Source organism: Capra hircus, chromosome 5 (assembly GCF_001704415.2).
Source record: "Capra hircus breed San Clemente chromosome 5, ASM170441v1, whole genome shotgun sequence".
Lineage (NCBI taxonomy): Eukaryota > Metazoa > Chordata > Mammalia > Artiodactyla > Bovidae > Capra > Capra hircus.
Window position 1 is genome coordinate 98,537,609 of NC_030812.1, and position 26,549 is coordinate 98,564,157.

A 26,549-nucleotide genomic window follows, 5' to 3' on the forward strand; every position below is an offset into this window, starting at 1 on the left:
TTTACACAAAGTGTTTGTTGAAAGAAAGACCCTACCATACATGTTTGCCCTGGATCTCAGACCCAGGGGGAACCTTTGCAAGACCAAATAAGCAGTAATCAATAATTACACAGGGTCTTTGCAGTTGAGGGTAACTTAATTTATGTAATATCTATGAATATTTAATATGAAAAACTACACAATCTATCCCATGGGATAGAATGAATTTTGTAAACTTCTGAGAAGTGAAAATAAAGTCCTTCAGTTGTGTCTGACTCTTTGTGACCCCATGGACTATAGCCTATCAGGCTCATCGGTCCATGGGATTTTCAAGGCAAGAATACTGGAGTGCATTGCCATTTCCTTCTCCAGGGGATCTTCCTGATCCAGGGGTCGAACCAGGGTCTCCCACATTGTAGGCAGATGCTTTACCATCGGAGTTATGTATATTGTGTGTAGGCTCAAGAAATTTCCTCTTCCTGTATCTTATGAGGTTGAACTAGGAGCCTAAAATGTTGTGTTGACATTCTAATGCTCAGGACCTCAGACTGTGACCTTATTTGGAAATTAGGCCTGGGCTGAATGTAATAGTGAAGACGTAACTACCATAGGCCTCAAGATCTTTAGCACCAGTGGTGTTATAAGAAGAGGAAATTTGGAGTCAGACAAAACTCTTAACAAAGCGAAGACAACGTGAAGACAAAGGGAAAAGACAGCCATGTGACTGAAATGATGTACCTATAAGTCAAAGAGTACTAGGTATGGCCAGCCATTACCAGAAACAGGAAGAGGCAAGAAAGGACTGTCTCCTAGAACAGTCTGAGAGAGCGTGACCCAGAGGACATATTGATGTTGGGCCTTCCAGGCTGTAGTACTGTGAGACAATCAGTTCCTGGTGTTTTAAATCATGCAGTGCATGGCACTTTGTTATGGCAGCAGTAGCATTAATACAATTCATTTCTGAAACTGTACAAACTCCTGGGTCCTTGTTTTTAAAGTAAAAGACTGACTCGAGAATCAATGATTGGTTTTTTATCGGTTGTTTCATGAGGGCTGTCTTTCCACCTTGCTTATAGTTTCCTTTGTTGTTCCAAAGCTTTTAAGTTTAATTAGGTCCCATTAGTTTATTTTTTGTTTTTATCTCCATTACTCTGGGAGGTGGGTCATAGAAGATCTTGCTGTGATTTATGTTGAAGAATATTCTACCCATGTTTTCCTCTAAGAGTTTTATAGTTTTTTGTCTTACATTTAGGTCTTTCATCCATTTTGTGTTTATTTTTGTGTGTGGTGTTAGAAAGTGTTCTAATGTCACTCTTTTACATGTAGTTGACCAGTTTTCCCAGCACCCCTCGTTGAAGAGAGAAATGTGAAGATGTAGAAACAAAGACTAGCTATTGGGCTGGGGAACTGGTAACAATTTAGATTAGAATTCAACCCCATAGCAGATTCACTGAACTCCTATTTCTCTGAGATATATTAAAGCATGACACACATTGCTAAGTTATTTTTACAAGAAGCAGACCAGTTCCAAATGAAAACCTGCTGACCATGGAAACATAGACTCTAGACTGATTGAAACCGGAAAATTGATGATGCTTGAAACTTCACCTTGATGCCAACCAATCCAAAAATTGTCTATGAGTTGGTCACACATTGCTCCTTGAACACTGTAAAACTGCTCACTAGCCCACTCCCGGGTGGGTCACGCAGTCTTGAGTGCATTAGCCCTCTGTGTTCCCCTTTGCCTGGCAGCACAATAAAAGTTACTCTTTTCTACTTCGCCCAAAACCTGTCTCTATGTTTCTATACGGCACCAGAGAACACAGTCAGAGTTTCGGCACCATTATCAATATCAGCTTCTTTTCATTTCTATGTCTCATCTTTTTCAGATACAAGCATAACCTAGAATGTCCACTGCTTCTTTCAGGAAATGTATTTTAAGGAAAATACATTCTCTCAGCATTTCAGTCCAGTCAAATCTAGTTTTGTCTATCACTCGACAAAAGTGAGTAAAAGCAGCCCTCACCATGTCACTCCTGTCTTTATTGCTGTATCCAGTGAACTTGCTTCAGTAAATAACTCCCATGTCCTCTTGAGGACTATTTCCTTTTCTTCCTTACTAAAGAATAGTAGATTTATAAAATTAACTTCAAATGTACAATATAGCAGTTCAACATTTTTATACTGTGTATATATAGTTATAGATGCAAAGAACAAATATGTGTTTGCCAGGAAGGAGTCGGGGGGAGCAGAGAGAAAGAAAGAGGAAGAGTGAGAAACCAAAACCTCCAGTTACAAAATAAATGAGTTGTAAGTATGAAACGTACAGTGCAGGGAATAGAGTCAATAACTGTGTAATATATTTGCAAGCTGACGTCGTAACTGGACTTATCATGGTGATTGGTTTGAAATCCATTGTCTTGCAATTAAAGTATTATTCATGAAATAGCTTCCTTGTCTTTTTAAACATTCATACAAAGCCCAATCTTCTGTGTGTGTTTGTGGCAAGTGGCCTTCTGACTGAAAATGTATGGTTCATTGTGTGACTATTTCACTACCCAAATTAGCTTAGCTTAACTTTTTCAGTTACTCAGGAAGTTCCGGCCTCAAACGGTTGCCTCTGGTCTTAGTTCTCTAATAAGAGCTGGAGGTAAAATGCATGATATAAATATGGTAGAGAAAGATGTTTTCCAACTGTGTGGATTGCGAAAAGAGGTAAGAATTTGGGCTGTAAGGAATGAGGGTGAGGACTGAGGTAATAAAATAATGCTACTGATAAGACTCTAGTATCTACACAGGGAAAGTGGTTCACAGGTACAGGTTTCAAGGATGAGAGACCTTGAAAGAATGCTATAATTTATAAAATTTTAAATGTGTTTATAATTTGTATAGAAATAAGCAGATATGGAAATTCTTGTTCTCACAGGTAATGGAAAGGAAATATTAAGAGAAAGAGACAAGAGAATGGAAACAGGTAAAGCTTATGACTGACAATAGAATGATTAATTTTACTGGGAAAAATACATACTGTAAAGTGTTACACAGATGCAGCATATTATTATTATGAAATAAAGTATGAAACTTATCAGGGAGGCTCACAGGATAGAAAATATTAAAAGGCAAGTAAAAAAAATTTACCAATTTAAAAAAGTGAACAATTCCAGATAAAAATTTAAGAGAACATTCAAATAAAATATCTTCCATTAGAAGCCGTATAAAAAGAAAAATGTGTGTGTTTATATATATGTGTGTGTGTATGTGAACATATACATATACATACATATATATGAGATTGAAATTAAAAATCACGTGTTAAGATTTTGTTTGATGACTTATTAAGTGAAAAAAGTGACTTTTACCTGTTGGAGAAAATTGCGGTGTTATAATTTAGGATGGAAAATTTTCCTTATCCTTGATAAAAGTAGCAGTCAATTTAGATAGAAGGCAATTCAGAGGAGGAAAAAGGTGATTTCTAATTCTTGTTAAATGACTTCATTTATTTCTTCATTCCTTTGGTATTTTGAGTATCTTTATAATAGCTGCTTGAAATATTTTCTAGGTAATTCCAACATCTGTGTCACGTCAGCACAGCTTCTGTTGATTGCCTTTCCCCATGCAAGTCCAAATTCTCATGGCTACTAATATGCTGAATAGTTTTGGATTGTCTTCTGGACATTTTTAATAAATATTTTGTTAGGAGACTCTTTGTTTAAATGTCTGGAATATATCCAAATTTTTGGTTTGAGCAGACAATCACTTTGGCTAGGTTCAGGCCTTCTGTTGGCTCTGGTTCCAGTTCAGTTTTCAGAGCCCTTGTAGTGTTATTTGGATATTTCTTGCAAGTGCGGAATGTGGGCAATGTTCTGCTGTGAAGAGTTTAGGTCTCAGTGTCTTTGGTACATTAGAGTCGGGTGTAGTCAGCCCAGCTCATGTGTCTATCGACAGGGGAGGTGCAGGGATTTGCTACTCTCTAGTCACATGGTGGTGGTTTTTCTGGTGTCCAGACACTCCCTTGAAACTGTACAGAACCTTCACAATGAGTGATCACTACCATAACAAAGTTATTTCTTCTATGACTTAAGAAATGGAAAAAAATTATAATGATATTTGAAGCTCCTTGCCAGGAATCAGAGGTAAAGATCAAATATGTTTTTTAAAACACAGTTTTCAGTCACCCAGGTGGTGCTAGTGGTAAAGAATCCCCCTGCCAGTGTAGGAGATGCAAGAGATGCAGGTTTAATCCCTGGGTGGGGAAGATCCCCTGAGGTAGGCAATGGCACCCTGCTCCAGTATTCTTGCCGGAAAACTTCCATGGGTACAGGAGCCTGGTAGGCTATAGCCCATGGCACTGTCATACATGATTAAGCACAGGAAACAAAAACAAAAAGTTAAGCACAGTTTGAAAAGTATCAGAGCTTAGATATGGCAGAAATATTGTAATCATCACACTGGAAACTTTTTTAAAACTATGACTGACATGCTAAGGACTCCAATGCAAAATATGGACACCATGAAGAATAAATCGGTAGTGTAAGGAGAACATAGAAATTATAAGAAAGGAAAAATAAACGTCAGAGAATCAAAAACACTTACAAAGGTAAGGAGTGTCTGATGGTCTCATTAAAAGATTAGACTAAGGAGAGACTCTCTGAGTTTAGGAAAGAGAAACAGAAACATCCAAAACTGAAAAGTTAAAAGAAAACAACTGAAAAGAAAGAAAAGAAAACCCAAAACAATCTCCAAGAATTGTGGGGTAACTACAAAAAGTACAACATATAAAGGGGACACCAAAAGGAGAAGAAAGAAGTAGAAGCAATATTTTAAGAAACAGTGACTGAGAATTTACCCCAAATTAATATCAGACACTAAAGCACAGATGTAGGAAGCTTGGAGAAAACCAAGCAGCATAAATCTGTGCACGCGCGCACACACACACACACACCTCCAGCAAATACATCTGGGTATATCATAGTCAAATTGCAGAAAGTCAAACAAAAATTGAGAAAAAGTTTGGAAAGAAGCAAGAAGAAAAAAAGTTACCTTGCCACCTTTTGTTATCTAAGAAGCCAGGTAAACAAGCAGAGTGTAGTGAAATGTTCAAATTGTTGAGAGAAAAAAAAATTACCAACCTAGAATTCTATATTCTCTGAAATCCCCTTCAAAGTGAAGGGGAAATAAAGATTTTTTCCAGAATAAAAACCTTCAGGGAATTTGTAGCCAGGAGACTTTCCTTGTAAGAATGTTAAAATAAGGAAAGAATAGAAAGAGGTAAGGAAAGTGATACAAGTCAGAAACTAGGATCTACTTTGAGGAATAAATGAGAAAATTTAAAATGTATCTTTCCTATTCTTAATTGATCACACTGGTAACAGCTTGTTCAGAATAATGACTGATTAGGTTCTTGTAGTTTATGCATAAGTGGAATGAATGGCAGTAACGATGTAAGGGACAAGAGTATAATTAGGATTATTTTGTTATTATAAGATATTGCACTACTCTTTTGAGGTTTACAGTATTAGTTGAACACATATTTGAGCTAGTTGTAATTTTGTGTTACAAGCATCAGGGCAATCACTAAAAAGATTTTTTTTAAAAGAAAGAAGTGCAATGGATACAAGATAGGAGAGAAAATGCAATAATCTAAGCTGCCCAGCTAAAACTACATAAGGCTGAAGAAGTAGAAGACAAAATGGAAACAAAGAACAATAGCAACAAATAGAAAACATTTACATACATGTCAGACATTAATTCATCTTTTTAAATAATCATCTTCATGTCAATGGTTTAAATATATCAGCTAAAAGAAATTGTCAGAGTGAAACAAAAACAAGATGCAATTTTGTATTTTCTGCAAAAAATCCGCTTTAAAGATCAATATATATGTAGAAAAAAAAAGGAAATGGATGGAGAAAGATATTCCTTTTGAATACTAATCAAAAGAAAGCTGGAGTAGCTACACTATATTAATTTCACACAGAGAAACTTCTAAACAAGAAAACTTATCAGGGAGAAAGAAGGACATTACATAACCATAAAACAATTAATTCTCCAAGAAGACAGTTCTTCTGTATATGAACCTAACAACAGTGTCAAGATGTAAGGTAGAACCTGATAGAACTGCTAGGAGAGACAGGTGAATTCACTATTATAGCTGAAGACTTCTGTAACCCTCTGTCAGAAATGGGCAGACCTATCTAGCAGAAAATCACAACACAGTTGTGCTAACAGCACCATCAACCAATTGTATATAAAATAATTGACATATATAAGCTACTTTATTTAATGACAGCAGAATATACATTTGTCTTGAGGTTATGTTGAATATTTGCCATGTTAGACCACATTCAGAAAAATTATAGCTTAAAAATTTAAAAGAATAGAAATCAGATAATGTATGCGCTCAGGCCATAGTGGAATTAAACTAGCAGATGGCTACATAGAAATATAACTAGAAAATCCTAAATACAGGAGATTTAACAACATTTCTAAACAATATGAGTCAAAGAGGACATTTCAAGAAACTTTTGAAAATATTTTTAACTAAATGAAAATATAACTTCAGAATTTGTGACATAGAGTAAAATAAGTGTTTAGAGGAAAGTTTGCTACATTGAATGCATATATTCAAAAAGAATAAATATCTAAAAACAAATATTTAAGCTTTAGCCATAGTAAACTAGAAAAAGAAGGGAAATGCAAAGTGAAAAGAAATGAAATTAAACAGTAGATATCAATAGGGACGATCAATGAAATTGAAAGGTGGCTCCTTGAAAAAGATCAATAAAGTTGATAAGCCTCCATAAAACAAAGCTGGTTCTTCAGAATAAATAAATGAAATTCATAAACCTCAAGTGAACTGAGGAAAACAGAGAGAAGACACATATCAATAATATTAGAAATAAAAAAGAAGAAATACTACAGAATCTTTGGATATCAAAGATAGTGAAAGAAAATTCTGAAAATTCCTAATCCTACAAAGTCATTGTACAGTCTTGCTTCACTTGGATCTTAACAGTCTGTGGGATTGCAGAGGTGTCAGGACTGAGCGACTAACACACACACACACAGTACTACAGAGTCTTTGGACATCAAAAGATGGTGAAAGAAAACTATGAAAAATATTAATCCCACAGATTCATTGCACAGTCTTTCTTCACTTGGATCTTAACGTCTATACATTTCACAAGCACACATACTGAAGGCAGCTAATGTTTCTAATTACTATAAAATGTATTGAGCTATATATGGTTCATTGTTTAAAAGCAAGTTAGCTGGAGTTCCTTTTGCTCAACATCTGGAAGAAAGCTATTATTTTTATTCTAGGTCAGCACCTTTGAGTCAACTTTCTACAGTGGTGGAAATATTCCACATCAGTGCAGCCACAATTGTAGCCACTAGCCACCTGGAGCTGGTGAGCACTTGAAATATGGCTAGATTTAAAATTTTTATTTAATTATAATTGATTTAAATTTTAATACTCAAATGTGATTAATGACTATCCTATTGCACAGCAGTTCTAAAGGCTTCCCTTGTGGCTCAGCCGGTAAAGAATCCGCCTGCAATGCAGGAGACCTGGATTGAATCCCTGGGTTGGGAAGAGCCCTGTAGAAGGGAAAGCCAACACACTACAGTATTCTGTCCTAGAGAATTCCATGGACTATATAGTCCATGGGGCCACAAAGAGTCAGACATGACAGAGTGACTTTTACTTCACTCAGTGCAGGCGGTGGTGACACACTCAGTGCGGCCGAGAGCCACCCCATGTCTGAGGTCAGAGACAGCGGCCTAGAGTGCCAGGCTGCGATGGCGCAGGAATGGCCAAGAGGAGATATCCCACATCTGAGGTCAGGGGTGACGGCCGGGAGGAGATACCCCGTGCCCGAGGCCAGAGCGGTGACTGGGAGGAGCAATCCCACGCCCAAGACCAGGGGCGGCGGCTGGGAGGAATGAACAACCCCGTGGCTGTCGGGCGCAGGAGAGCCTAGAGGAGCCATCCCATGCTGAAGGTCAGGAAGGGCGGCGGGAGGAGATACCCCTCATCCAAGGTAAGGAGCAGCGGCTGTGCTTTGCTGGAGCAGCTGTGAAGAGATACCCCACACCCAAGGTAAGAGAAACCCAAGAAAGATGGTAGGTGTTGCAAGAGGGCATCAGAAGGCAGACACACTGAAACCATAATCACAGAAGTTAGATCTAGTCAATCTAGTCACACTAGGAACGACAGCCTTGTCTAACTCAATGAAACTAAGCCAAGACGGGCAACCCAAGACGGGCGGGTCAAAGTAGAGAGGTCTGACAGAATGTGGTCCACTGGAGAAGGGAATGGCAAGCCACTTCAGTATTCTTGCCTTGAGAACCCCATGAACAGTATGAAAAGGCAAAATGATAGGATACCAAAAGAGGAACTCCCCAGGTCAGTAGGTGCCCAATATGCTACTGGAGGTCAGTGGAGAAATAACTCCAGAAAGAATGAAGAGATAGAGCCAAAGCAAAAACAATACCCAGCTGTGGATGTGACTGGTGATAGAAGCAAGGTCCAGTGCTATAAAGAGCAATATTGCATAGGAACCTGGAATGTCAGTTCCATGAATCAAGGCAAATTGGAAGTGGTCAAACAGGAGATGGCAAGAGTGAACGTCGACATTCTAGGAATCGGCGAACTAAAATGGACTGGAATGGGTGAATTTAACTCAGATGACCATTATATCTACTACTGTGGGCAGGAATCCCTCTGAAGAAATGGAGTAGCCATCATGGTCAACAAAAGAGTCCAAAATGCAGTCCTTGGATGCAATTTCAAAAATGACAGAATGATCTCTGTTCATCTCCAAGGCAAACCATTCAATATCACAGTAATCTAAGTCTATGCCCCAACCAGTAACGCTGAAGAAGCTGAAGTTGAACAGCTCTATGAAGACCTACAAGACCTTTTAGAACTACCACCCAAAAAAGATGTCCTTTTCATTATAGGGGACTGGAACGCAAAAGTAGGAAGTCAAGAAACACCTGGAGTAACAGGCAAATTTTGCTTTGGAATGCGGAATGAAGCAGGGCAAAGGCTAATAGAGTTTTTCCAAGGTAATGCACTGGTCATAGCAAACACCCTCTTCCAACAACACAAGAGAAGACTCTACCCATGGACATCACCAGATGGTCAACACCGAAATCAGATTGATTATATTCTCTGCAGCAAAAGATGGAGAAGCTCTATACAGTCAGCAAAAACAAGACCAGGACCTGACTGTGGCTCAGATCATGAACTCCTTATTACCAAATTCAGACTGAAATTGAAGAAAGCAGGAAAAACCACTAGACTATTCAGGTATGACTTAAATCAAATCCCTTATGATTATACAGTGGAAGTGAGAAATAGATTTATGGGCCTAGATCTGATAGAGTGCCTAATGAACTATGGAATGAGGTTCGTGACATTGTACAGCAAACAGGGATGAAGACCATCCCCATGGAAAAGAAATGCAAAAAAGCAAAATGGCTGTCTGGGAAAGCCTTACAAATAGCTGTGAAAAGAAGAGAAACGGAAAGCCAAGGAGAAAAGGAAAGATATAAGCATCTGAAAGCAGTTCCAAGGAATAGCAAGAAGAGATAAGAAAGCCTTCTTCAACGATCAATGCAAAGACATTGAGGAAAAGAACAGAATGGGAAAGACTAGAGATTCTTCATGAAAATTAGAGATATCAAGGGAGCATTTCATGCAAAGATGGGCTCCATAAGGACAGAAATGGTATGGACCTAACAGAAGCAGAAGAAATTAAGAAGAGATGGCCAGAATACACAGAAGAACTGTACAAAAAGGACCTTCATGACCCGGATAATCACAATGGTGTGATCACTCATCTAGAGCCGGACAACTTAGAATGTGAAGTCAAGTGGGCCTTAGAAAGCATCACTACGAACAAAGCTAGTGGAGCTGATGGAATTCCAGTAGAGCTATTTAAAATCCTGAAAGATGAAGCTGTGAAAGTGCTGCACTCAATATGCCAGCAAATTTGGAAAACTCAGCAGTGGCCACAGGACAGGAAAAGGTCAGTTTTCATTCCAATCCCAAAGAAAGGCAATGCCAAAGAATGCTCAAACTACCACACAATTACACTCATCTCACACGCTAGTAAAGTAATGCTTAAAATTCTCCAAGCCAGGCTTCAGCAATATGTGAACCGTGGACTTCTGATGTTCAAGCTGGTTTTAGAAAAGGCAGAGGACCCAGAGATCAAATTGCCAACATCCGCTGGATCATCAAAAAAGCAAAAGAGTTCCAGAAAAACATCTATTTCTGCTTTATTGACTATGCCAAAGCCTTTGACTGTGTGGATCACAACAAACTGTGGAAAATTCTGAGAGAGATGGGAATACCAGACCACCTGACCTGCCTCTTAAGAAACCTCTATGCAGGTCAGGAAGCAACAATTAGAACTGGACATGGAACAACAGACTGGTTCCAAATAGTAAAAGGAGTACATCAAGGCTGTATATTGTCACCCTGCTTATTTAACTTATATGCACAGTACATCATGAGAAACGCTGGGGTGGAAGAAGCACAGCTGGAATGAAGATTGCCAGGAGAAATATCAATAACCTCAGATATGCAGATGACACCACCCTTATGGCAGAAAGTGAAAAGGACCTAAAAAGCCTCTTGATGAAAGTGAAAAAGGAGAGTGAAAAAGTTGACTTAAAGCTTAACATTCAGAAAATGAAGATCATGGCATCTGGTCCCATCACTTTATGGGAAATAGATGGGGAAACAGTGTCAGACTTTATTTTGGGGTACTCCAAAATCACTGCAGATGGTGATTGCAGCCATGAAATTAAAAGATGCTTACTCCTTGGAAGGAAATTATGACCAACCTACATAGCATATTGAAAAGCAGAGACATTACTTTGCCAACAAACGTCCATCTAGCCAAGGCTATGGTTTTTCCAGTAGTCATGTATGGATGTGAGAGTTGGACTGTGAAGAAAGCTGAGCGCCAAAGAATTGATGCTTTTGAACTGTGGTGTTGGAGAAGACTCTTGAGAGTCCCTTGGACTGCAAGGAGAGCCAACCAGTCCATTCTGAAGGAGATCAGCGCTGCGATTTCTTTGGAAGGAATGATGCTAAAGCTGAAATCCAGTACTTTGGCCACCTCATGCGACGTGTTGACTCATTGGAAAAGACTCTGATGCTGGGAGGGATTGGGGGCAGAAGAAGGGGACGACAGAGGATAAGATGGCTGGATTGCATCACCGGCTTGATGTACGTGAGTCTGAGTAAACTCCAGGAGTTGGTGATGGGCAGGGAGGCCTGGCGTGGTGCAATTCATGGAGTCTCAAAGCGCTGGACACGACTGAGCGACTGAACTGAACTGAACTGAGGATATAATGACTTGGACAACATATACACTATATACGTTAAATTTCATATAAGTAACTTCTTATTGTGTGTCTTAAGCGTAAAATTATACAGATTCAAAGAGATGTAAATATTAAAAAAAGAGCATCCCTGGTATGCAGGAAAAATTACTTTGCTAGTAAACAAGTAAATAGATCTTCAGTATTTCCAAATGCATAAGAATGGAAATATGTAACTATTTATTTACAGGTGCCTGTGAATATAAGTTTATACCACTGGGAGGCAGTATAACTTTAGGTTAAAAAGGACTGTAGCACAGAAACAAATTTGTGTACAAATCTCAGCTATTTTATTCAGTGATTCTGTGAATTCAACCAGATACAGTAACCTTTTCTTTTTTTTTTTTTTTTTTCCAGATATGGTAACCTTTTTAAAGCTCAACATCAGATCATGGCATCCGGTCTCATCACTTCATGGCAAATAGATGGGGAAACAGTGGAAACAGTAGCTGACTTTATTTGGGGGGGAGGGGGTCTCCAAAATCACTGCAGATGGGGATTGCAGCCATGAAATTAAAAGACAGTTACTCCTTGGAAGGAAAGTTATGACCAACCTAGACAGCATATTAAAAAGCAGAAACATTACTTTGTCAACAAAGGTCCATCTAGTCAAGGCTATGGTTTTTCCAGTGGTCATATATGGATGTGAGAGTTGGACTGTGAAGAAAGCTGAGAGCTGAAGAATTGATGCTTTTGAACTGTGGTGTTGGAGCAGACTCTTGAGAGTCCCATGGACTGCAAGGAGATCCAACCAGTGCATCCTAAAGGAGATCAGTCCTGGATGTTCATTGGAAGGACTGATGTTGAAGCTGAAACTCCAATATTTTGGCCACCTGATGTGAAGAACTGACTCTTTTGAAAAGACCCTGATGTTGGGAAAGATGGAAGGCAGGAGGAGAAGGGGACGACAGAGGATGAGATGGTTAGATGGCATCACCTACTCAATGGACATGAGTTTGGGTTAACTCTGGGAGTTAGTGATGGACAGGGAGGCCTGGTGTGCTGGAGTTCATGCGGTCACAAACAGTCAGACATGACTAAGCATCTGAACTGACTGAGTGACTAACAAATCTGTGTCTGTGAAGTAAACTGAAGCAATTGCAATTCTCACCAAAGGATCACTGCCTTTCATTGATTGGTACCCAGTGATGGAAAGGAATTTTTTTCTGCACATTTTATTTAATCTTTTTAGTTGATTCAGGCAGGAAAATAAATCTGGTCCATGTTATTCCATTTTGACAGGGAAAAGAAATTTGTGGAGTAGATTTTTTAAGTTAAAAGCACTTTGCATTTTATAAATCTAAAGCTCTTGTGAACTTGACTTATCTTGTTGCAGCTCACTTACTGGATGGGAGTTTACTGCTTTCACTTCTGACTTCCTGTTTTGCAACTACTTATGAAACAGTGTGATATGCTCTTGATTAAATAGAGACATTACTGTGATGGCGACAGAGAGAAAATGTTTCAGAGAAACCCTACCTCTGGAGAAAACGTGGAAGAGGGGCGATCTGGTAAGTGAAAATTGATAAACTTTGACAAAGTAAAATGGGGGCTGGGGAGGGAAATAATACTTATTCCACTGACTACTGACAAGATAGAAATTGCACTTCAGGAATATCAGTACCTCACAATTCACCTCTGTAGAAGGAGAGATGGTTTGAAGGTCTAGAGGTGGCTGAGAGGGCAGGTAAGTGTTATGTCAGTTATTATGCTACTGTTTATGTTATTTAAATATTTCACATGAATTACGTTACAGGAAGTTAATAGAAAAATGCTCTTTGGGTTTATTTTATTAGTCTTTATATTTTCCCCAGGTTGCTGGCAATTTGCACTCTGGCAAGTCACATTATGATATTAAATAACCGATGATTATATCTCAGAGTAATGTTAAACAAACACCAACATTTGGTAATATATATACTAGTTGTAAAAGTTGCCCAAAACTACTGTATAGCACAGGGAGCTGTGTTCAATATTATGTAACAATCCAAATGAAAAAAGAATTTTTAAAAGAATAAATACATATATATGCTTTAAAAAATTAACTATGACACCTATGCTGTAGTGTGATTGAATCAAGTAATCACATGTTTAGAGCCTGTTATTTGTTAGACACAGAGCTACAAAGATAAACTACATTTAGACCCTGATTTCAGGGCTTCATCATCTCAGGGACAGACAAATGAGTTACTATAACTTGATGTGGTTAGTGTGAGAAGATATTTAATGAAACTTAGGGAGTTGGTGGCCCACTCCAATGTTCTTGCCTGGAGAATCCCAGGGACGGGGGAGCCTGGTGGGCTGCCGTCTCTGGGGTCGCACAGAGTCGTTCACAACTGAAGCGACGCAGCAGCAGCAGCAGCAGCAGCAGCAGCAGCAGCAGGGAGTTGGTGATGGCATTATTGTGAAGTTACTTTTCACCTGGGCCTTGAATGATACTGTCACTTTTTCTGAAAGAAATAGGAATAAAAGTCAATTTTATTCAAAATAATTCTAAGTAAATACAAAAGTATACTTTCCTTCCCTTGGTCACAAAAATGCCCTGCAAAGCTTCCTTTTGGGGTAAAGGGTAAATGTGATTTTTCAGTGAGATCATTAAATGTTTCAGCTAAAATCTATTGAGGCCCATTTTGTGTCCAGATAATTTTCTCTTGTCTCTCCCTCTCTGTTTCTCTTCCCCTTTATGTCTCGGGGTCTGCTATACTTCTGTGTTCTCTCTCTCTCTCTTTCTCTATTCCTTTGATTCCAGTGGATTTTTATGGCCAAGCTTTATGTCATCCTGTTTAGAGTATGATGCCAAAGTAGTTTATATAACGTGTCTTACCAGAGATTTTCAGTAGTGAACATAAAAAATATGAGCATCTTTTAAACTTAACCATTTTAGTCAAACAATTTTTTAAAATTTATTTATTTTTCAAAGGATAATTGCTTTAAAATATTGTGTTGATTTCTGCCAAAAATCAACATGAATCAGCCATAAGTATAACAGTTTTGATTTAGTGAGAGCATCAGTATTAATACAACATAGTGATTGATTATTAAAAGCATTTGTTGAAATATAATATTTATATGGTTAATGTTGTTATTATCAACATCCCTGCATTACAAAAAATAATTATAACCTCCTTCTACTCTCCCCAGTTGATATTAGCTGAGAATTAATTTCTTGCTGCTGCTGCTGCTGCTGCTGCTGCTGCTAAGTCATTTCAGTCGTGTCCGAACCTATGCGACCCCATAGACGGCAGCCCACCAGGCTCCCCCTTCCCTGGGATTCTCCAGGCAAGAACACTGGAGTGGGTTACCATTTCCTTCTCCTGTTCCCTAAAGAGACTTTTGTTTAATAAAACCATGAATAATTATTGACTAAAAAAAACGTTGCCCCCAAACTGGGGATATTGATATAAATATCCTACTTTATAATTTAGAAAACAAATGTGTGGGTTTGGGAATAGGATGCTAAAGCCATCCACCAGAAAATCCTTTAAGATTTTTAGTTTATAAGAAATTTGATTAGAAAGAGAAAGAGTATAGCTCATGCATGTTTGTACTTCAGCCCAGCAGAAAGAATACCTTTTACTGAACATCTATTTCCTGGTAAAAACGTGCATTTCCATCTTTCTTTCCTTCTCCCTTTCTCTGAATTTTTTTTTTTTTTTAATCAAGGACAAGACGATATTGAATTTCCTAAAACACAGGATTCACGCTTAATCAAAAAGAAAGTTCTTGAAGATATTTAATGTTTACTAGCTAAGCCAAGGGCTTATGTAGCTGAAACTATTTGAGCAGTGCAAGTATGAAAGCCATTTTTTTTTTTTAATTTAAACTGTTCTTGTAAGTTAACTAGGTTTTCTAGAACATAAAACTAAAGTTAAAACCAATAGACCAGTATTATGGTTCATTTCTCTGTTCTTCTGTGAGATAATCCCTAACACTATTTTTCAAATTAATAAATTGGTGGGTTTTTTTATTTTTTTTTATTTTTATTTTTTTTGAGTATAATATAAGGCATTTAAATTTAGAGGGAGACAAGAAGAGACAAACCATAGGAGAGTGAGAAGAAATTTTCCTTTGCTTTTCTGGTTGGTTTAAGAATTCAATTGATTTGACATAGATAACAGGAGAAAATAAAAGAAAAGTTGGCTAACAAATATACATGGGACAGATTCAGGAAATCTGAGCAGCTGATCAAAATGGCCAAAAACCTCACATGAAATACCATCTCCAGCTAAAGACAAAAGATGTTGGGGGTGGTGGCTTGGGTTGCAGAGGGGCAGAATGTCATTGACATGGACGTGAAAAAAGGGGAAGTTGGGTGAATAAACATTTGCAGGGCGATAAAGAGACGGTAGACACAAAGCAAAGTCTGAGTCTGATCTCCAGGGCCTGCCCACTGTTCTCCACCACATTCAGGGCCATATTCTTTGCCAGAAGTCCTTGGGGTGAAAGGAGGCCTGGGTTCCCAGGAGCCTGCCAGGAGCCTGGTGTCTCTTGGGTCACTGGAGCTGGCAAGCACTGGGGTGAGGGGTCCTGGGTTTGTGGGAGCCTGCAGGGAGTTACGTAAGGCTGCAGAGTCAAGCCTAATGTGATGCTGGGGAAAGCAGATCTGGGATGTGTAGTGAAGTCAGGTGGTGCTTTACCCTCCCCCGCTTTTCCCAAGGGGAATGGCTCTCTCTCTTTTCTGGATTGCCTAGGCCTGAGGGAAGGGTTTTGGGAGCCTGGTCCTGAAGAGTTCATCAGGAGCCAAGTGTCACAGGAGCCCCACCTGGAACTGCTGGAGTTGGCAAGTGCAGGGGGGGAGACAGGTGCCTGGGCTCCTAGGAGCCCACAGGAAGCGCTGGGTGGAAGCTCTCTGAGGCTGCATTATCTGCCTGGAATTGGTGGAGTACAAGGAGCTGGGATGAGGCAGGGAGTAGGTGTGCCTGGAATCCTTGGCTCTAGGGAAGGTATTTTTATGTGCTGATAATTTTCAAATTGATATTTCTACTTGGAGGTGAGTGGATGTGACTTCTAGAAACACTTTGACTTCTTTCTAATCTTTATGCCTTTTATTTACTTTTCTTGCCTCATTAGCACTAATAGATTTCAGTTCAGTTCAGTCGCTCAGTCGTGTCCGACTCTTTGCGACCCCATGAATCGCAGCATGCCAGGCATCCCTGTCCATCACCATCTCCCGGAGTTCACTCAGACTCACGTTCATCGAGTCCGTGATGCCATCCAGCCATCTCATCCTCTGTCGTCCCCTTCTCCTCCTGCCCCCAATCCCTCCTAGCATCAGAGTCTTTTCCAATGAGTCAACACTTCGCATGAGGTGGCCAATGTACTGGAGCTTCAGCTTTAGCATCATTCCTTCCAAGGAAATCCCAGGGTTGATCTCCTTCAGAATGGACTGGTTGGAACCTCTAGTAAAATGTTAAATTGGATTGGTGAGAGCAGACATCCTTTCCTTGTTCATGACCTTTGGTGGAAGGGGTTCACTTTTTCACCATTAAATATCATATTAGCTGTACTATTTCTGCAAATGACAAGTATCGGTTTATGTCCTTCAATTCCTAATTTGTTGGAATTTGTTATCTTGGATGAATATTATGTTTTTCACATATTTTGTCTATACTTATTGAGATGATCATATCCTTTCTCTTTTCTTATTCTGCTAATATGATGAATTACATTGATTAATTTTCTAATGCTCTTCTCAGTACTTCTAACCAGATTTCTCATTTAAGGAGGTAAATCTGGATTTTTTTTCATCCTGATTTCTACTCTTTTTGTTTCTTACTATTTCCCTAGCTCTTCTTCCAATTACTGGAAGATTCTCTAGGGGAAAAAACTCAGTTTCTCTTACTCTGGTCCCCTTTGGGTCATGGCCATCATTTGTGGACTTTGATCTCTTGTGAAGACAGTTGGCAATAGGAGAGATGAGGTACAGCTGACTTTACAGGTTGATTCTTTGTTAAATCAAGTCAAGTTTTTCTTCCTAATATGTCCATGAGATTGAGATTCTGACATTTACATTTACAGGTAAATTACTCCAAATTCTTTATCTGCTGAGCCAATCGGGACGAATACTCCAAAGGATACGCCTAGCAATTATATCTTTTGTAACTTCTGCCAAGTTTTATCGTTTCATCTTCATTGCATCTCTAGCTGCAAATCTAATGCTATTTTATCCTCTTTTCCCAGGTAAGTTGTGTGTTCTCTAAACTTTATAATGTTCTTTGCACTTTTATATAGTCAATAAATGTTTATTGAGCTCCATTATGAACCAGGCACTGTGTGAAGTGCTTGAGGTATGGTATACCATGAACAAAACATGCACAAACACACACACACACAAATCCCCATGCCAGTGAACTCCTATTCTATCAGGAAGACACAGATACTATAATTAAAAGTAACAGGGTAAGGAGTACAAGGGGCTTTCCTGGTAGCTTAGGTGGTGAAGAATCCACCTGCAATGCAGGAGACCCCTGTTCAATTCCTGGGTAGGGAAGATCTGCTGGAAAAGGGATAGGCTACCCACTCCAGTATTCTTGGGCTTCCCTGTGGCTCAGCTGGTAAAGAATCCGCCTGCAGGGTGGGAGACCTGGGTTCGATCCCTGGGTTGGGAAGATCCCCTGGAGAAGAGAACTGCTACCCTCTCCAGTATTCTGACCTGGAGAATTCCGTGGACTGTATAGTTCTTGGGGTCGCAAAGAGTCGGACATGACTGAGCAACTTTCACTCATTCATTCAAGGAGTGCAAGTGTCTAGGGCAAGCCTTCTTGAGAGGATGACTTTTCAGCAAACTATTGAAGGAGATGAAGGAGCCATTGGCTATGTAAGGAAAGCATTCCAGATGGTGGGGACAAGTAGAATGAAAGGAGGAATCTCCTGATAGGTTTGAGAAACAGCAAGGAGGCTTCTTCAGCTGAAGCAAGGTGAGGAGGAAGAAGAGTAATGGGCTGGGGGTCACAGCATTATGAGTCAGTTAAAGATTTTGGATTTTGTTCTGAGTGCAATGGGGAGGAACTAGAAAAGAAAACTTGTAGGAGAGGAATGTCATGATCTGAGAATTTCATTGTAGAATAATCATTTTGACTATTACATTGAGAACAGATTGTTAGAAGAAAATTTAGACATAGGAACAGCTACTAGGACAAAGCTGTTGAAATCCACACTGCTGGGGTCCAGCCCCGGTGGATCCAGGGAATTCGAAGGTGGGGACAGAGCTGGCGTCCTTAGAAATAACTTATTTAATTACAGATAGAGAGGGATTAGAAAATTAGCAGAGAAAAAGAGGCTGAATAACTTGGTTCACATGGAATACCAATCACCACCTATGTAGGCCACAGGCGTCTTCCCATTCTCCCGAAGGAGAGGAGGCACTGAGGCCCCCTCCCCAGTCCAATCTTAGAAGCCCAGGCAAAATTAATAGGCTTGGTGGGTACCCATGTACCAGATGGGAATTTGGCCAGAAAATAGTAGGAGAGAAAAAGAGGCTGAATAACTTGGTTTACATGGGATACCAATAAAATTCCAAGACAAGGAATTTGCACCATCTACTTTGGGCCACCGGTGCCACTTGAATATCGGAAGGTGCCCCTCCTTGGGCTCCTTCTCGCCTGGGCTTGAAAACTAGGGCAAGTAAGTAGACATGGCAAGCACCCATGCTCCAGATGGGAATTCAGCCAAAAAATGGGGAGCAGAAAAGAATGACATGAGGGAATCAGTCTTTCCAGAAACTGATCCGATTTCTTTATTTTGGGGTTTGCTTATATACCTTTTGTTACACATAGGGATGAATACAGAGTCACACGGGGGTCAGCAGTCCTGACCTTTATCAAAATCAGGTGCTTCACATAAATGTATAAAAAAAAAAAGGTCTTAGGGGTTTTACATCATCTTCTGGCCATGAGACCTGCTGACATTTTATGACCCTTTCTTTCTGATAACCAAAAGACTTAGTTTTTCCAAGGGTGTTTTTTCTTAAACCAGGCACCACCTCCAAATAAAGTTGCATTCCTATAGGGTGAGGGTGTAGTGAGTTACAATCAAGAAAGGAATTTATTTAACCCAAGGTTAACATGATTAATCTTAAAGGTTAATACTTATTTCTCCTATATGCTTAAAGGTTAATATTTATTTCTCCTATATGCTAGTTATATTCATTATAAGGGTAGGGAATATGGAGATTTAGCAGCAAACATCAGCCCAACAAATGAAAATCCTTTCACCAATGTTCCCCTTAAGATCTATTTAGTCTTAAGATAGTGATAAAGTTACATTTTTACATAGCAAGGACACAGTGATTTATAACAAAGTACAGCGATCTATTACAAAAAAGAAAATTCATTAACTCAAAAAGTCTAGTATTGCTAACATCAAAAACTACTTTATTTCCTTTTCTATATTCCAAATACATTGATTAATATATTCCCAGGTACCTAAGGATATGGAGGCCTGGTGGCAATCATTGATCCAACAATGAGAAAAGCCCTATGCTAATTAAGACTCTCAAAATAGTCCAAAACTCTCTGTGCTGTTTATGGTTGAGAGGTAGTAAACAATCATGTGCGTAGTGGCAGGAGTATGGATAATCCTGTCACACAAGCTAGTCTGTCAGCAGAGAGGTTTGACCTGAGACATCCTTGTCCCACCCAGAGCAGGGAATTAGCAGCAGTTATTGACACAACAAATGAAAAACCCTTCACCAATATAATTCCTAACCAACCACTATACTGACAATTTCCCCAAAGAATTTGCCTTTAGTAAGTCTGAAACATCTCATGCCACTCAGATTGGGAGGCTGTAAACAATCACATGTGGGGGGATGAACATATACAGGCGAGCTAGATAACCTTCAGAGGAGTCCGTAAGCTGAAACACTCTTGTCATGCCCAGGAATTTTTATTGACTTGGAGCTGCATGTTTACTCCTTCTCCAAGAGAACTGGTGGGAAACAGCCCCCTATAAAGTCAGAGATGTAGGCAAGAGCATGAAACAGTAAAGTAGATAGACTCTGGTTTTGGGGGTAGATGCTCGGGAACAGGGGGTTTCCTGAGGCTTGATCACACCTTTGCATATGCCAAGCCTCCTTCCTCATGACCTTTGCCATGAGCAGAGTTCCTCACGCTGGCCTCCAGCACCACACCAGATAGGACAGTGGCTTGGCCCTGGTGATAACAGTGGAGGTGGGACAGGGTATCAGAATCTGTTTATTCTGAAAGTTGAGTCAACAGTACTTCCTATTAGGTTGGCTAAGGGAGGAAAAGCGAGATTATGAACCAAAAACATCTTGCTGGTTACAGAGTATCTAATCAGGGCCCATATATTTTTACACATATTTGACAGAAATTCACATGAAACAAAAAACTTCTGGAAACCCTATATCATATTTTTGGTACTAGAATCAGTATTTGAACTATGCTATATTTTGTCAACCAGAAGGTTTTATACCCTTAAGAAATGTAGCATAAAGAAAGCAAAAAAGACACAGATGTGTATAACGGACTTTTGGACTCAGAGGGAGAGGGAGAGGGTGGGATGATTTGGGAGAATGGCATTCTAACATGTATACTATCATGTAAGAATCGAATCGCCAGTCTATGTCTGATGCAGGATACAGCATGCTTGGGGCTGGTGCATGGGGATGACCCAGAGAGATGTTATGGGGAGGGAGGTGGGAGGGGGGTTCATGTTTGGGAATGCATGTAAGAATTAATGATTTTAAAATTAAAAAAATAAAAGAAATGTAGCATAGTAAAATCTAGGAAAGGTAAGGAATTTACCTTTCTTTTGTCAAGAGTAAGAAGGACTGATATAAAGAGGCTGCGGGGAAAGGGAAAACCGTATGATGCTTGGAAAGAGTACTACAGAAATTAAATGCTACAGAAATTGATTTCTTTATAACAATTAGTGGGCATGGACCCCTGGGAAGTGAGGTACACAGATTCTCTTCTTGAAGATCATATTTTGTACCTGAGATAAGACTATTTTTTTGTACTGATGGCTTTTGTACCTGAAATAAGACTGTTAGTGATGACTCCAGGAGGCAACAATTGAATGTACAATACATACTTCAAGACTGACCTTGGGTAAAAGTTCACCATATAAAATATATATGCATTTATTCATATATTAGTTTCTGCAGTACATTTTGTTCCAAGGCAATTCTCGATATAATAAAATCATTTAGGGAAAGCAGCTACCACTAGCTTGCACTCAGCAAATGATCACATATCTCAATATTGCATTCTCCAAGAAACCAAAAGAAGAAAATGATCTTAGAAAAGACTGTTGTTTGGGGAAGCAGTGAAATGCAAACAAATTTCCAAATATTGACTAGAAGTTAGTGCTTTATAAATCATTATGGCTAGTAGCATACTAAGAGGCATTAGTAATACTAGTTGGCAATGCATTATAGCTCAGCAGTTCTGCAAATAACCGAGAATTGGGCAGCATCCATAGAGGGTATTTATTACATAGCCAGGCATTTGAGAATGTCTTTCTGGAAGCAAAATATGATGAGGGAAATTATGTAATAAATGATACTAAAATACATATAATGGAAAGCTATTTATTGGGAAAAGCAAACACATTTGGGCATGGAAGGCATTTCTAAAAATCTGTCTACCAATTGAAAGTAGCTCCTGTTTGGATGTGAAGAAAAACAAAATGCTATTTCCAAAAATTATAAAAGCACAAGAGTCTAGTTGATATTAGATCATGTTTTTCTTCAAACCCCTCATTTTGGAATTTCCCTGGTGGCTCAGACGGTAAAGAATCTGCCTGCAGTGCAGCAGACCTGGCTTCAGTCCCTGGATTGGGAAGAGCCAATGGCCTGGAGAATTCCATGGACTGCATATTCAGACATGACTAAGTGACTTTCACACATATATACTGTGCAACATATATGCATATGTGTGTATATATGTGTGTATACATACATATGTAAAGAGAAAAAGACTGACCTCAGGATGGAAAGTGGAAAAATAGATGAAAGGGATGAGAAAATTTGTTATATTCACTGTGTTTGTCCAACTTCTAGTGAAAAGGAGAGAGCTGGACTCGCATGTTCTGCATGTCCCCTGCTTAAAAGGATGGATAGGATTTGGAAGTAAATGTTTTTATTTTTCTGAAGACACAAGGAACTGGACATTCAGTCAGACATTCTGTACTTCATTGGAAGCTGTCCTTGCTCAGTTTGAAACTAAGGATGAGCTGGTAAGAAATATTTTTGGATCATGTTCTTTGTTAAATATTTAGCCTCTGAGAAGTCTATAGGCTGCATAGGGTGACAGCTGAAAGAAGAGGAAGGATCCCATTCCAGGCAGACTTGGGGATCTGGAGTGCATATTAGTGCCTGATATTTCTTGAGTATGTTCTCTGTCTGGAACGCTGTGAGACAATTTGGACATTCTCTCTTGTATCCTCATAGTTAACCTTTAGTTAAAAGTATTGTTCCCATTGTACAAAGAAATATGGTAACATGTAATTTATCATCCAAATCAGGACATTTGGGGGAATGAAAATGACAATATTAATAATATGTTGGTGCTGCAGTTATAACCTGGAACTTTCTCAGTCAAGCTGGGATGTGTGGTCACTTTAATGTAATTTAGGATCAGAGATATTTGAGTGACTTAAGCTGAGAACTGGAGACTAGTCTCCCACCAGATTCTAAACTTATCAATTATTTAGGCTGCCATTTAAATAGAGAAGGTCAAGGGGAAGAGGACTCAAGGGTAAAATGAAGGAGACATATGTTTTCACTTTCTGTGTTTTATAATAGAACTTCCTGATAAGATACAAAGGCCCTTTTGACCATTGGATTGGCCTTCATAGAGAATCATCACATCATGTTTGGAAATGGACAGACAACTCTAAATATAATGCCTCGTAAGTTTATAGACTTTCTTCTATTGTATTTATGTGTGGTTCTGGGTATGAATTGTGTTTATGAGAAAATAAATTTAATATCATAAAGGTTATGAATTAAGAAATAGAAATCCTTTGTATGCTCTTCCATTTATTAGTTACACCTTTGGAAAAACTAATATGATTTCAGTTGAAACCTTTATCATGACGATAACTTTGGATGTAGTCCTTCCACTTTTACCCACTGACTTAAACTGTGCTAATTCCCTACTTAAAAGGCAGAGAGAACAGCTGAGGCACAAGAGGGTCCTACAGTCTTGGAAAGCCACTAAGGATTGATATACATAGATCCTCAGTCCACTCTTTCATTTGCTAAGTTCATTCTTAAAAGGAAGGTTGTCAGGGAACCAGTGGGAATCCTCCCTAAATGATCTCTGGGAGGAACTTAGTAACATTCCTTGGATTGTGAGCGCTTCAGTGGGGATGTTTTGAATGTAATCATTACATTGGAGCAGATAGAATATAAGGGCACAGTCACTTCCCTTAATCAAAACTAAACCCTTTTAAGATTTTACTAGTAAGTAAACACTTTATTTTCACACATGTATGAAACAGGTCAGGAGAGCACTGAAAATATTCTTCACTCAAGGCCACTGGCAATGAAAATAATCAATAATAGATCAATAAATGATCAATAATAATAATAGAAAATGTTTTTTCAACCAAGTTGAGGACTAAACTAGACCATTTCCTAGATTACTCAGAGAAACTGCTCCAGAGAAACAGGGTTTCTAGCCCAGTTTTACATCTTGTCAGAACAGAGAACATTAAACAAGTTGGGGTTACATTTCTTTGAGGTTTCCCCTAGGAAAAAAAAAAAGAATAGACCAGCACATACACAGCGGATCAGTATGGCCCTAGCACCTGGGAAGGGAGTCTTAGCACCAAAGGAGACCAGCACTGATGTCTCAAGAAGAGGGACATTTAATCTTTATTTCCAACATGGACATTTTTACTTCTGGTCAATGTATCCTTTTCTTTAATAATTAAAGCAGAAGTATAACATATGCTTGATAGGCCACAAACAGGTTGTTTTAAATAGTATAAAATTAATATATAAACCAGAATGACATCCCTATATCTCAATATGTGAAATTTTTGTCTATCACCATCCATGGCAACAGTTCACTTGGCTACCACAGCAAGCACTAGTTAAATACCTAGTCAACAACATAGCTGGATTTGGGATGGATGGTGATAATCTTCTCATACTCCAGCAGAGACTTTGAGAATACAAAAGGAACTAAATACAGAAATGGTATATATTTACTCAGAAGACTTATGAACAACAGATTTTCACTTTGCTCTTGTTCACATTAACAGTAACTGAAGTGGGGGTGCTGAAGCATACAGAGGAGGAATGAATGTAGATGTCCAGCCTATGCTTTTTTTTAACATTTTTGTGCTTGGTTTTAGGTTTGCCATCACAGGAGATGCAACCTGTGGCTACCTGAATGACCTTGGAGTTAGCAGTGCCAGAAGTTATACAGATAGAAAATGGATTTGCAGCAAACAAATAATGTCTCCATGTCCTTAAATTCTTCAAGTCCTTTTTAGGGAATTTCACACACCATCTCCAAGAGATGCATTATAAATTATGAACAGTTGCTGCTCTATTTCTTGCTCTTCCAAAAATATCACCAACATTCATTTATAGTGTTGTTAACAGCAAGGAGACAAGCTATAATTGAATGATACAGGGATTTGGAAAAGCACGGTTCTAAATTAAATAAGTGTTATATAATATGAGTTGATATTTATGTTTTGAAGCCAGTCAATATGAATAAACGCCTCTTTTTATATACAGACAGTACTTTCTTTGCACACATGGGACCATAAAAATAACTATGATAACTGAAGCCAGGCAAAATCATTTTAATCACTGATGTTATTAATTGGTTAACATAGTTGAAATTCTCTTGGATCAGTTACAAATGTATGGGGAAAATTGTTTTGGACTTCCCTGGTGGCACGGTGGATAAGCATCTGCCTGCAAATTCAAGGAACATGGGTTCGATCACTGGTCCAGGAAGATTTCACATGCCACAGAACAGCTAAGCCCATGTGCCACAATACTGAGCCTGGATTCTAGAGTCCATGAGCTGCAACTATTGTTGCCCAAGTGTCCAAGAATCTGTCCTCTGCAACATGAGAAGTCACTGCAATGAGAAGCCCATGCACTGCTGTGAAGAATAGCCCTCACTCTCTGCAATTAGATAAAGCGCAAAACAAGGAAGACCCAGTGCAGCCCAAAATTAACTAATTCATTAAATTTAAAAAAAAAAAAAGACACATATATAGGGTAATTTTTAAAACTCCCAAGACTAGGGACTTACCTGGTTGTCCAGTGGCTAAGACTCTGCTCCCAATGCAGGAGGCCTAGGTTTGATCCCTGATCAGGGAACTGGATCCTGCATGCTTAAACTATAAGATTCCCCAGGCTTGTCTCAGCCAAAAGTTCCCACTTGCAGCAACTAAAAATTCCACATGCTCTATAACAAAGTGTATCAGCTGTACAGCATGTAGAATCTTTGGTTGATGCATGTGAGATTTTACTCCAATTAAAAAAAAAATCTTACCACAAAAAGCAGGAAAGAAGAAAGAAAGACATCACAGAAACTGGCAAGGAAAAAAAAAAACAGGATTCCACATACCACAACCCATATAGATTCCTCATGCTGCCAATAAGATCCAAGCAACCCCTCCCCCCAAAAATTAACTAAGAATAATATTTATTATAGACTCTATATTTTAAAACATTAGAAACACTGAAAAAATGCTTCATACACTTCAATTCTCAGTGTTTATGTTATAAGTTACAGTGTGCTAAATAAATGTTATCCCTATAAACCAATATTTTGATTTTGGTATTTTATATACCAATCTTTTACCCTTTATTGGATTTTAAAATCCTGCTTCCCCTCTAATTAAATCACAAATAGTTAGTTACTTCTACCCATTAGCCATGTGATACCCAATCTCAGAATATATGATTGAGTTTGATAAACAAAATGTTTTAAATTTTTACAGCATTAACTACACTGTACTCATGAGTCTACAAAAGTAGAAAATACTAACTTATAACATATCCTGTCTATGTACTTCCATTTCTCCTGACTCCTTACACCCTGGTTTTAACTTGTTTTCGATATCTGTGACACTATTTCTGTTTTAAAAGTTCATTTGTAGCCTTTTTTTTAGATTTTACATGTAAGTGATATCATATGATATTTGTCTTCCTTGTTAGT

General features: G+C 38.7%; 1 protein-coding gene across 1 annotated transcript; it reads left to right on the forward strand.

Moving 5' to 3' along the window:
* LOC102189655 (C-type lectin domain family 2 member D11) lies at nt 12,444–26,155 on the forward strand. Its single transcript, XM_005680865.3, has 5 exons — nt 12,444–12,896; nt 17,404–17,565; nt 22,412–22,587; nt 23,156–23,262; nt 24,718–26,155. Exons 1-5 carry the CDS (start codon nt 12,845–12,847, stop codon nt 24,836–24,838), a joined length of 618 nt encoding a protein of 205 aa, XP_005680922.1. The 5' UTR covers nt 12,444–12,844; the 3' UTR covers nt 24,839–26,155.